The 12199-nt window shown below is 39.1% G+C and overlaps 1 protein-coding gene across 3 annotated transcripts in view; it reads left to right on the forward strand.

The window, feature by feature from the left end:
• The first annotated feature begins 11060 nt into the window (after positions 1–11060).
• The window catches only part of PSPC1 (paraspeckle component 1), a 54269-nt gene continuing 53130 nt past the window's right edge, over positions 11061–12199 (forward strand). For all 3 annotated transcript variants that reach the window (XR_011600355.1, XM_070942847.1, XM_070942848.1), the window contains exon 1: positions 11061–11614. Coding sequence is in view for 2 of the 3 variants with exons in the window: in XM_070942847.1 (XP_070798948.1) it covers positions 11240–11614 (375 nt within the window). In the remaining variant the exon portion in view is untranslated. The remainder of the gene's footprint in view (positions 11615–12199) is intronic.

A 12199-nucleotide genomic window follows, 5' to 3' on the forward strand; every position in this document is an offset into this window, starting at 1 on the left:
AACTCCTTCTTGGAGAGCAGGTGTTAGCTAAGACCAGAAAGGCCTTTGCACAACTCCGTATGGTGCAACTGGATTTTATAAGTTCCATCCAAGATTTTTGGTGTGACTCTCAGTGTCTGTTAACCACTGGGACCACCACATCTTATGCCATAATCTTTCAATTTCAATTTTATTTTATTTATATTTTATTTCTATTTCATTATTATTATTCACTGATAACTACTATTGTAAAAGATTTATATAAATGCATATAAAAATGTGCCTAACAGATCTCTAAGGACATAATGATGGATTCAATGAAGGATACTACCTTGTAAAATACTATGAGTCTTACAGAGATGATTGGTACCCCAAGTCTGCATTTCAGTCTGTTCATGATGGTGTTCAGTGGTGACTCTAATATCGCCTGTTTTCTTCATTGTGAATAACAGGTAGATGGGAATCCCTTTTCTCCCCCATTATCTGAGTTTAGCTGGCCTCCAGATTGGACACTTGAAAGAATGTAGACGTCCCAGAGATCTTGATATAATAATCAATTGAATACTATTCTTTTATTTTTTTTTGAAAAATTTTTTTTTTTATTTTTTTAGACATAAAATACATCTTTTTAGAGCAAGGATTTGATCCGGTATAAAATAAGTACAATTACTCACATTTCCTCAATCAATTTTGTTCCAAATTTTATCCATTTACATCTTAAAAAAAAAAAGAAAGAAAAAAGAAAAAAAAAGTCTTATTCTAAACATTTATCATTCTACTATATCACCCAAAATTCTAAACAATTATTTCCAAATAGACACCATTCCAAATCTTTGTCATTTTAACAATCAATATTTCATATATATTCCTCATTCCTAAGACCCATTACATCAAATCTATATTCTTGTCTACTTTGTGAGATACAATTTACAACCATGATGGAGCATGCCCATTACAGTCTTAGATCATGATGATAGTAAAGCAGATCATCAGGTCACTAACCTAATTTTGCAGCAGCAAAATCACCATGTTAATTAAATGAATCCACAGTCGTTAACGAACCCATTGTTTACTATGGGGCATTTTTGCCAAAAATTGGAAATAAATGCCAGTTTTTGGCAAAATATCATAAATTGAGATCTCATGATTGTGGGATCCTACAAACAGCTGTAAATGTGGGCTAATGGCCAAATGCCCATGTGACCATGGAGGGGACAGTTATTGGAACCTCAGAACTGGATTGTAAGTATGTTGAGGGGTGGGTTCCAAGTGATTCTCATCACTCAGTGACTGGTTGTAAGTTGAGGACAACCTGTATCCTATTTTATTTGGGGGCAGATTTTCCATAGTGCACAATTGAGAGCTGTTACAGGTGTGGTTAATTAAATAGGTAAAAGGAATTTTGAGAATAGAATATAGAATAGAATTCTTTATTGGCCAAGTGTGATTAGACACACAAGGAATTTGTCTTGGTGCATACGCTCTTGGTGTACATAAAAGAAAAGATATATTCGTCAAGAATCATAAGGTACAACACTTAATGATAGTCATAGGGAACAAATAAGCAATCAAATCATATTAGGAAACAGTCAATATAAATCGTAAGAATACCAGCAACAAAGTTAGTCATACAGTCATAAGTGGGAAGAGATGGGTGATAGGAACGATTAGAAAATTAATAGTAATGCGACTTAGTAACCAATTTGACAGTGCTAAGGGAATTATTTATTTAGCAGAGTGATGACGTTCGGGGAAAAAACTGTTTTTGTGTCTAGTTGTTCTGGTGTGCAGTGCTCTATAGCATCGTTTTGAGGGTAGGAGTTGAAAAAGTTTATGTCCAGGATGTGAGGGATTGGATTAGATGTGACAATGAGTTGCCAGAAGGAATAAGTGAATAAAAAGGACTGTTGTAGAACACTAATCCTGGCAACATACCTTAATTATATTCTTACTCTCTGGTTTTTCTTGAGTTACTTTCTTTTCCCTGTCTCCCCCCCTCCAAATTTTGTGTCATATCTTTTTATGATATAAAAGCCTGAAAGAGTCTTTTATATGCAGCTAGTTTTCCCAGCTAAAAATAAACACTTAATAAAATACACTAATAATTCAGTGAAATAATGGAATGTATGATCAAAATACATTGACAAAATCACATAGCAGATAAGCCTATTTCTAAATGACAGTTAAGATGGTTTCTGATAACAGAATTGCTCACTTCAGCATTTAATCATTAATTTTTTAATCTAAGGATTGACAGTGGTGTCCAGAAACATATTTTAACATTTTTGATGGAATAAGGTCTGCTCTCTCTATTATGCAAAATGCAATGTGGATTTGACAATGCTCGGCTGATTTTGTGATTGGATTATATCATAATCCACCAGGCGAATGTCTACTTCTTTGGATATTTTCCTACATTCTAGAAGCTAATCACACCTTTTAAAATTCTAGATTATTTTAATAATGGCACAGAAAAAATAAGGAAATTTTTGAGCCAACTTTTCACAATAACATTAGTTTTCATGTTTTTTTTTTTTAAATGTTGTGAGGTGAATGATCTTCTTTCTCAATTAAGTGCCATCTGAGAGCCCTCTGAGAGCAACTCCTTGCCCTTTGGGGAGAAGAAATACAATTTGCTACTATCCAGTTTCAGGATCCTCCTCTAGCTGTCATGAAAAGTGTTTCTGTGGGAAGTATCTTGGCAGCAGGGGAAAAAGAAACTGCAGATTAAATTTTGATCATATATCCACTGCCAGTTAACCTTGGAAAAAAAGCAGATTTTAGTCCCTGGATGATGACCACCCCAAAATCTAAGAGTTGTAGTTTACACAGAAAAGTTTTAAAAACATGCTACAAGGCAGTGGCAAACCACTTCTGTATGGTTGCCAAGGAAACTCCATAGATATGCTCATTTAATCATGAGTACATTTAATTAGTTTGGGAAGCAAAGGAAAACAGGAAAGGACAGAAAAAATGGCAGCCTAGAAAGCGATATGTAAACCTACAAGGAAGAATATGTTTTTGTCTTCATGGCAACTGAACCACTACTTCATCATGGGTTTCTTCTCTCCATTCCAGTACCCTTCTTATGACTTTTAGAGTAGATATTTATGAATACAAACTGCCTAATTAGACTCACCTTGGAACTCAAGGATAAAAGCGAAACATTGTACTATAAAATCTGGGCAAAATTCTACAAATGGTTAGATAAAAGGAGGATAGCCGAGGCAAATATGTAGTGTTAGACTAGAATTATATATGTTATTATAGATAAATATGTATGTGAATTATATAGATAGGTATATGTAGGTAGATATCAATAATTGTATAGGAATAAGGTATAAATTACTATTATTATACTATGTTTAAATAATGTATAAGGTTTAAGGAATATATACTGCTCAAAAAAATAAAGGGAACACAAGCAGAAGACATCCGAGATCTGAATGAATGAAATAGCCTTATTAAATACTTCGTTCGTTACATACAGTAGTTTTGTGTTCCCTTTAGTTATTTGAGCAGTGTATAAACTACTGTATATAAAGAACAAAGTATTTAATAAGGCTATTTCATTCATTCAGATCTCGGATGTCTTCTGCTTGTGTTCCCTTTATTTTTTTGAGCAGTGTATTATTCAGGGGTGAAATCCAGCAGGTTCTGACAGATTCTGGAGAACTGGTAGCAGAAATTTTGAGCAGTTCGGAGAACTGGCAAATACCACCTCTGGCTGTCCCCAGAGTGGGGTGGGAATGGAAATTTTGCAGTATCCTTCCCCTGTTAAGCCCACCAAGCCACGCCCACCAAGCCACACCACGCCCACCAAGCCATGCCCACAGAACCAGTAGTAAAAAAAATTGGATTTCACCACTGATATTATTATATTATCATTAGTATATTATGTACTAGTTTAAAGTATTGGAAGATGCTTGGGACCAGTAATGTCATATCTATGTCCAATGTTTTTAATTTGAATTACTAATAAAAAACTTTTTAAAAACCCTAATTATTTTTATCATCCTCTAAGGTGTATAATTTAAAATAGCCAAGCAAATAGTCCTCAATGAATGACAATTAACAATTCCACAACCACAATTGATTCTGGAATTTTGATCATCATGGTCCATTGTTAAGCAGGTCACCCCATGACTTGACTTTACAACAGCTTTTATGATGGTCATAAAGTGATTCGCCACAATCATTAAACAAATCACTTTTGCTGGAAACCCGAGAAAAAATAGCAATTTGCAATCATCTGACCGTGGGACATGGAACCAATTGCAAATGCAAGCTGTTGCCAAGTGCTCAGAATGTGACCACATGAATGTGGGGAGGCATGACAGTTGTAATTTCAAGGATAGATTTTAAGTAACATTTTTGTGGTCTGAAGTTGTGGGTGCTCCATTACTGAAAGTTTTCAAAAATGAATTGGACATTTTGGACAATCTTTTGACCCAAATGTTTTAAGGTCTCCTGCCTTAAGCAGGAGATTGGACTAGAAAACCTCTGAGGTCCTTTCAGCCCTATGATTCTATATTCTATGTTGTAATGAAGAATGGCCATTAAACAACAAGTTGCTAAATAAGGGCTTTCTGTAACAGGCAATCATTGTTATGGGATTAATATTTGTGAATTTGTCGATTTGTTATAATTTATTTGTAACCTCCAAATCAATACTCACAACATGTTTCCATTATTCATAGACATGTGTTGAGCGATGAAAAATTGGAGTCTTCTCTTAGTGGTCTCATTGGTTAAAATGACCATGAAAAGTAAGGGTTTTCTAAAATAAAACTTTAAATGCTTAATCTTTGTTCAATTATTTTAGGACTTTGTAAGAAACACACACACATACACATTATATAAGGTGTCTGTAAACAGAAATACACATAAAATACAGTGGTGGGATTCAAGTAATTTAACAACCGGTTCTCTGCCCTAATGATTTCTTCCAACAACCGGTGTGCCAAACTGCTCAGAAAGTTAACAACCGGTTCTCCTGAAGTGGTGCGAACTGGCTGAATCCCACCATTGATAAAATAAGATTATGCCTTGATCAGTTGATGAAAAGGCTGTCAGAGGCTGATAGAAACCTAGTTCTGCAGTGGTTCAGTATTTGCAACAATTTCCAAGACGGTACTTTGTTCATTTGTTTCTATAAATGAACATTTACATTGAACGTTAATTGTTTTTTCTGTATATCTGCTGTTTCAGAAGACTATCATTAAAATTTACAAAATGAAGGACAGGTAATCCTTGATTTATGACCACAATTGAGCCCAAAATTTCTCTTGCTGAGCAAGAGTTATTAAGTACTGTATTTTTCCGAGTATAAGGCACACCTTTTTCCCTTAAAAAAGAGGGTGAAAATCTGGGTGAGTCTTATACTCCGAATGTAGCCCGGCCCAGCTTCTCAAACAGAGATTTTAGAGGCTAAAAAAAGCAACAGAAACGAAGCTTCAGAAAAGAAGCCCCAAAGCAGAGCTTCAGAGGCTTTTTTTCTGAAGCTCTGTTTCGGAAGCTTTCAGAGGCAGGAAAAAAAGTTTTTTCTGAAACAGAGGCAGTTTCAGAGGCAGAAAAAAAAGCAAAAAAAAGCAAGGCACAGAGCTCACAACCAAGGAACCTGTTGCTAAAATTCACCTCTGGGAACAGCTGATTGGGGGTATTCTGGGAGGCCGATCCACCTGCCAATCAGGCTTTTTTCTTATTTTCCTTCCCAAAGTGTAAGGTGCGTCTTATACTCTGGTGCGTCTTATACTTTAAAAAATACGGTAGTTTTGCTCCATTTTACGACCTAGCTTGCCACAGTTGTTAAGTGAACCACTGCAATTGTTAAGATAATAACACGTTTGTTAAATGAATCTGGCTTTCCCATTGACTTGCTTGTCAGAAGGTCGCAAAAGGGGATCATGTGACCCCAGGACACTGCAACTGTCATAAATATGAGTGAATAGAATAGAATAGAATAGAATAGAATAGAATAGAATAGAATAGAATAGAATAGAATAGAATAGAATAACAGAGTTGGAAGGGACCTTGGAGGTCTTCTAGTTCAACCCCCTGCTTAGGCAGGAAACCCTACACCACTTCAGACAAATGGTTATCCAACATCTTCTTAAAAATTTCCAGTGTTGGGGCATTCACAACTTCTGCAGGCAAGTTGTTCCACTGATTAATTGTTCTAACTGTCAGGAAATTTCTCCTGAGTTATAAATTGCTTCTCTCCTTGATTAGTTTCCACCCATTGCTTCTTGTTCTACCTTCAGGTGCTTTGAAGAATAGTTTGACTCCTTCTTCTTTGTGGCAACCCCTTGATACTTGCCAAGTATCTGAATTTTGATGAGGATCCTGCAGCTGTCATTAGTGTGAAAACAGTTGTAAGTTGAGGGCTATCTATATCCATTTAAGTGTCCGGTTCCAGTAAAAAAACAAAGCACTTTAGCACATCATTTAATTTGAAGTATATTTTAACTTTTCAGACTCAGCTATCCAGGCCATAGCTGTTACCATTGATAGAATATAAAAAGGAACACATGGCAAAATGTGTTAATGCTCTCAAAGTGAAAATCTGACTTAAATTTCAGATAAAACTGACATAGTTAGTAATATGAACCTTCCATCTGTTACAAATCCTAAACTTGAGCAAAGAAAATATGCTTCATATTTAATATGACAAGTCCACTAGAGGGCAGAAACTGCTCTATTATTTTCCTTTTTTTTAATTATTCAATCTGAATAAATCAATTATCAGGAACATATGCAATATTTTTATAATGTGGGAAATACAAAGGCAAGAAAATTTAAGTTAACTATTTCCCAAAATATGTCCAGTTGCCTCTTGAAAAAGCACCTTTGGGACAACTATGCCCTAGATCAGTGGTTCTCAACCTTCCTAATGCCGCGACCCTTTAATAGTTCCTCATGTTGTGGTGACCCCCAACCAGGGGTGGGTTCTAAATTTTTTTACTACCGGTTCTGTGGGCGTGGCTTATTTTGTTGGCGTGGCTTGGAGGTCATGTGACTGGGTGGGCGTGGCTAGCTGGTCATGTGACCGGGTGGCCATGGCTATGTGTATAGGGACTACTCAGGGGGCTGAAAAAAGTCATTTCTGACAGGTCCTCGCACTTTTGACTGGTCCTCACACTTATGACCATCCTCACATTTATGCCCGTGCAGCATTCTTAACAACCATGTCACTCATTTCACAACTGCTTCTTTTCACCATGGTGATAAGATAGGGCAAAAAACGTAAAATGTGAGGACAGTCGTAAATTCGAGAACTTGTCAAAAGTGTGAGGACCAGTCAAAAATAACTTTTTCAGCCCTCTGAGTAGTCCATGTGCACAAAAGGACTACTCAGAGGGCTGAAAAAAGTGATTTCTGACAAGTCCTCGCACTTTTGACCGGTCTTCGCACTTATGACTGGTCATCATTTATGCCCATTGTAGCATTCTTAACAACCGTGTCACTCATTTCACAACTGCTTCTCTTCACCATGGTGACAAGATAGGGCAAAAACATAAAATGTGAGGACAGTCGTAAGTTCGAGGACTGGTCAAAAGTGCGAGGTCCAGTCAAAAAAAACTTTTTCAGCCCTCTGAGTAGTCCATATGCATAAAAGGATATAGCAATAGAGAGGGATGAAGGAAGGGAAGGGAAATTAGAGTAGGAGTGAGGGTAAGAGAGGGAGGAAGAGAAGAGGAGAAGGAGAAAGGAAGAGGAAGTAGAGAGGAGAAGAGGGGGGGAAGAGAAAGTAAGAAGGAAAGAAAAGAAGAGAGAGAGGTGGTAGGTTTGAGGAGAAAGATTGCTGTACAATAAAAAAGATGAAAGGGAAGAAAACCAACCCCAAACAAATATGAAGATATTAAGATAATGAATTGTTAAACTTTAAAGAATAAAAGAGAACAAATGTGAATAAATAGCAATAATTAGAAACACACATACAAATATACAATGTATTTTCTTTGAACAGAGTATTTGGCCGGTTCACAAATTTAAACAGTGTTTAGTCATTTCAATTAAATTTACAATTTCTATATTTCCTTTTTGCCATATTTATTCCTCATCTATTTTTTTAAAAAACCAATATTACCCTTCATCCTCATCTCTAATCTTAATCAAATTCAATTTTTCCCTTCTATTCTATATTATACCCCTTCCCATTGTCATCTATTTTTATATCCATCCTCACATTGGTTAATTATGTAATTATGTAATACAGTTGTTTAATACAAATTCAACATTTTAATATAAATCAATTAGTTATATAACTATCTTTTTTGTATACTAATCAATATGAACATGAATATTCCAATTATTTCCATGCAATCCAATTTCTTACAAATCAATTAATTATATTTACCAATAATAATAAACCAAATAATTTCCCCCATATATTCCTCCAAACCACAACTTAACCATTTCTGCTTTCAACACAATATACAATTAATCAATTATTACAGTTCCCTAGTTAAATAGAGCTTTTTTTCTTTTGTGTTTTAAAATCTTGAACCTCCTTTTTTACCCTAAATTTCCCATTGTTTGCAGTTTTGCATCTACCTTTTTTTGGTGAGGAAAAAGAAAAAGAAATCTCTCTCTGCCTTATTTTGTCACGTTGCAGCAAAGACCCTGCTTTACTTTCAGTTTCGTTTTTTCAACATAGCTAGGGGAAAAAAAATCTGCTCCAGATTTTTTTGCACCTAGCAACAGAGCCTTCCGCAAAACAGCTGAGAGCAAATCAGCTAAGAGTCGAGGCTGATCTAATCAACTTGTGCTAATTAACCTATCCTTAAGATGAAAGGGGCTGTTTTTTCTATTTTTGCAGGCACCGGTCTACTCATTTGTTTTCTTTTAACACTGATCAACTGTAGGGCGGCCCTTTGAAGCCCCACAGCAAGAATTTAAACAGTTTTTTTCCCTCTAGCCATCAGCTGGGACTCAGGAGGCAGCAATAGATTGGGAGTGGGCGGGGTAAGCGAACGCAGGCGATCCAACAGAGGCAGAGAGTGAGGGTGAGTGAAGGCGTGGGGAGGGTCAGAGAGGGCTTTGGCGACCCCTATGAAATGGCCGTTCGACACCCAAAGGGGTCGCGACCCCCAGGTTGAGAACCGCTGCCATAGATGACTGAGAATCTCCATAGACAATTATTGCAATACTGTGAAACTGAGGAAGTACTGTATTGCCTAAAGCAGGATCCCCTTTTTGACAGACTGAATAGCGTACAGCCACCATCTAATAAATTAATAATTCATCACATTCTTCTGGAGTACAATTCCCCACATCTGATATTTCTGCTGACAAAATACTTAGATCATCCAGTCAAAGATGAAGAAGCTTCTTGGATGAGAAGCGAAATATCTTTAAAGAAAACAAGAAAGTCCAGTTGCCTCTTGAAAAAGCACCCGGACTTTAGACCATACTTAGAAATAATTAACAATTATTAATTCTTAAACAGCCCATAGGACTTTCTTTTTTTTATTAAACAGCTGGAAGTAACATCTGAGCACATTGTCTCATGGAATTAAAAAATAACAAAATCTTGAAAGTAAAAGTACAGCTAAGCCAAATCTAATATATTGTTAAAAAGCCATTGCTTTGTTGGAAGAAATGTCCATCTGGGTTCAATTCCAAGTGGGAAAAAAGATACTGGAAACATGGAGACTGCTTGGAAAGATGGTTTAATGGTGGACAGGACCACATGGGTTTTTTGGGTCCTGGGCAAAATGAGCACATGGGTGAGAGAGGGAGAGAGATTTATACCCCCTCTTGGGCCCTTCCTTGGAGCTTTCTTTCAATGTGAAAGAAATATATTCTGATTGGTTGTCAGACTCCCATGGATTCATGCAGGGGCAACTTTGTAGTGTCTTGAGTCCCAAGCTTGGTTGAATCTTGCTGGGTGATGTAATGAAGGGGCTTTGGGCAATTCCTATTATGGCTTGTAGGAAGTTAGCACCCACCCCTTTCCTGGAAGAATGAAATATTTTAGGAAATATTAAAAAGGCAGAATATTATATTTCCCTGGATGAGAAATGGAGAAACATGTTTTAAAAGACAAGCAGCTTCCTGCCTCCCCCCCACCACCCCTTTGTTAATGGGCTATAATCTGCAACACAATAGCAACAGAAACTAACACAATGGGACCCATCTAGGACAGAAACTCACCACATGGCACCTGGGAAGATTACATAAACCAGCAAGGCTAGCTAAGACCCCCACCCCCTGGGAGTCTGACAACCAATCAGGATACTCTTTCGGGGCCCCAGGAAGTTCAAAGCCAGAGAGAGCATAAAACCCGGAGACTTGCTGACTCTCACCCCTTTTTCTGTTCAGGAACTCAAGTCATGTGATCCTGTCCACCATTAAACCATCTTTCCAAGCAGTCGCCGTGTTTCCAGTGTCTTTTTCCCCCACTTGGTGCTGAACCCAGAAGGATATTTCTTCCAACAGGCTTAATGGCTTTGTCCTGGTTTGGATCTTGAGTGAGGGCTAATCCTATCATGTCCTGAGGGCCATGTCTTTTATATTGTAGATAAGCTGGCCCAGCCTTTTGTCTTTGTAGATTGGTTGGCACCAAAATATGTGCCGGGGTGGGGTGGGGGGCAAGGAGCTGAGGCTCTGAGTGTGTCTTTACAAACATGTTTCTCCTTTAGGGAAAATATAATGTTCTGCCTTTTTAATATTTCCTAGAATATTTCATTTTCCTAGGAGAGGGGTGGGTGCTAATTTCTTACATGGCCAGGATGAACAGATGTACCTTACTCAATGATAAAAAGGTCTCATATTTTCTAGGTTCCCATTAATATATTTTGCTTTATTCTGGTTATTATGTTTGTATAAGATAATCTACTGTGCTTTATGAACCGTAGTTTATGAATTAGTGTTTTGTGAACTCGGCTGATGGTGATTTTTTTCCCAGCAATTCGTGGTCAAGCATGCCACAATTAAAGAGGCGGGGTCTTTCTGCCACTCTAGCGGTAGCGTAATGCGCAGGCGCATCCCGATTCTAACTCGAACATGTTGCCCGGTAGCCTTTCAAATCTTGTGCACATGCGCACCAAGGAAGCGAGAGGCGGGGCGACGTTACTAGTCTTCAGTGGGTAGTGATCTTGCCGCCATTTTGGACTTCCTTTTCTCCTCCCCCCTCCCCTTCTCCTTCCTTACAGCACTCGAAAGAAGCAGCGACTGAGCGGAGAGCTCTTCGTGCGCTTTCTTTCCCCTCCTTGCCGTCTCACTTGGCGATCCGTACGGTTGGAAAACTCGAGCTATGTCCGCCAACAGGAACCTGAAGCAAGTGAGGATCGAGAACAGTTCTCCGGCGTCGGCACCTCCGATGAGCATGGTGGGCGGCGGCCCGATGAAGGCGCTGAGAGGTTTGGAGAAGCCGTCCGAGAACGAAGCTTTGGCCGCCGCTATGGCGATGGCGAAACAGGAAGAGGAGGGAAGCGGCGGAGGCTTTACGGTCGACATTAAGAGCTTCCTCAAGCCCGGCGAGAAGAGCTATACGCAAAGATGCCGCCTCTTCGTCGGGAACCTTCCCACCGACATCACCGAGGAGGACTTTAAACGCCTTTTTGAGCGCTACGGGGAGCCCAGCGAGGTCTTCATTAACCGCGACCGCGGCTTCGGCTTCATCCGCCTGGTGAGAAGCCGCGCCCGCAATTCTTGGTGTGAGGGCGCGAAAGGGATTCATTCGCCTCCCCAAATGAAATAACCGCATGTCCCTCATGAAACACGTCCTCCTCCCCCTCCTTCGAGGGGGGGATTTTTGCCGCTGGCGGCCGAGCCAGGAAACCCCCCCCCCGCTCCTCGCCACGGGTACGCGCCCCTCACCTTTTGCTTCAGACACCCGGCGCGCGCCAGGCCTCCCCGGCCGCTTTGTCCTCCCCCCCCCCCTTTTTTTTTTTGCTCTTTCTTTTGCTGAGGGGTTGAAACTCGGGAGTATCTACAACACAGGCGCCCGCTATCAAAAACGTTTACCAGATTTACCCGGTTTAAATGGAGTTCCCTTTATAAAGGACTCCTTCCCGGGAGTAAAATGATAGTTAAAACGTGGCTGAAATTCGGTGTTGCCGCGCGACCGTTCCTAAAAAAGGGCCCTTCCTTGTTGCCGCTGTACTGCGCTTCCGTTCAGTTCCCGTCCACGTGTTGGTCGCCGGTGCTTTCTTTAATAATTGCGTTATTATACTTGTCCCGACGAAGTATTGCCGAGAGGGGCATTTTTATT

The sequence above is a fragment of the Pituophis catenifer genome, unplaced genomic scaffold (assembly GCF_029215685.1).
Source record: "Pituophis catenifer annectens isolate HBS135680 unplaced genomic scaffold, rPitCat1.0.hap2 SCAF_4, whole genome shotgun sequence".
NCBI classification, from domain to species: Eukaryota; Metazoa; Chordata; class Lepidosauria; order Squamata; family Colubridae; genus Pituophis; species Pituophis catenifer.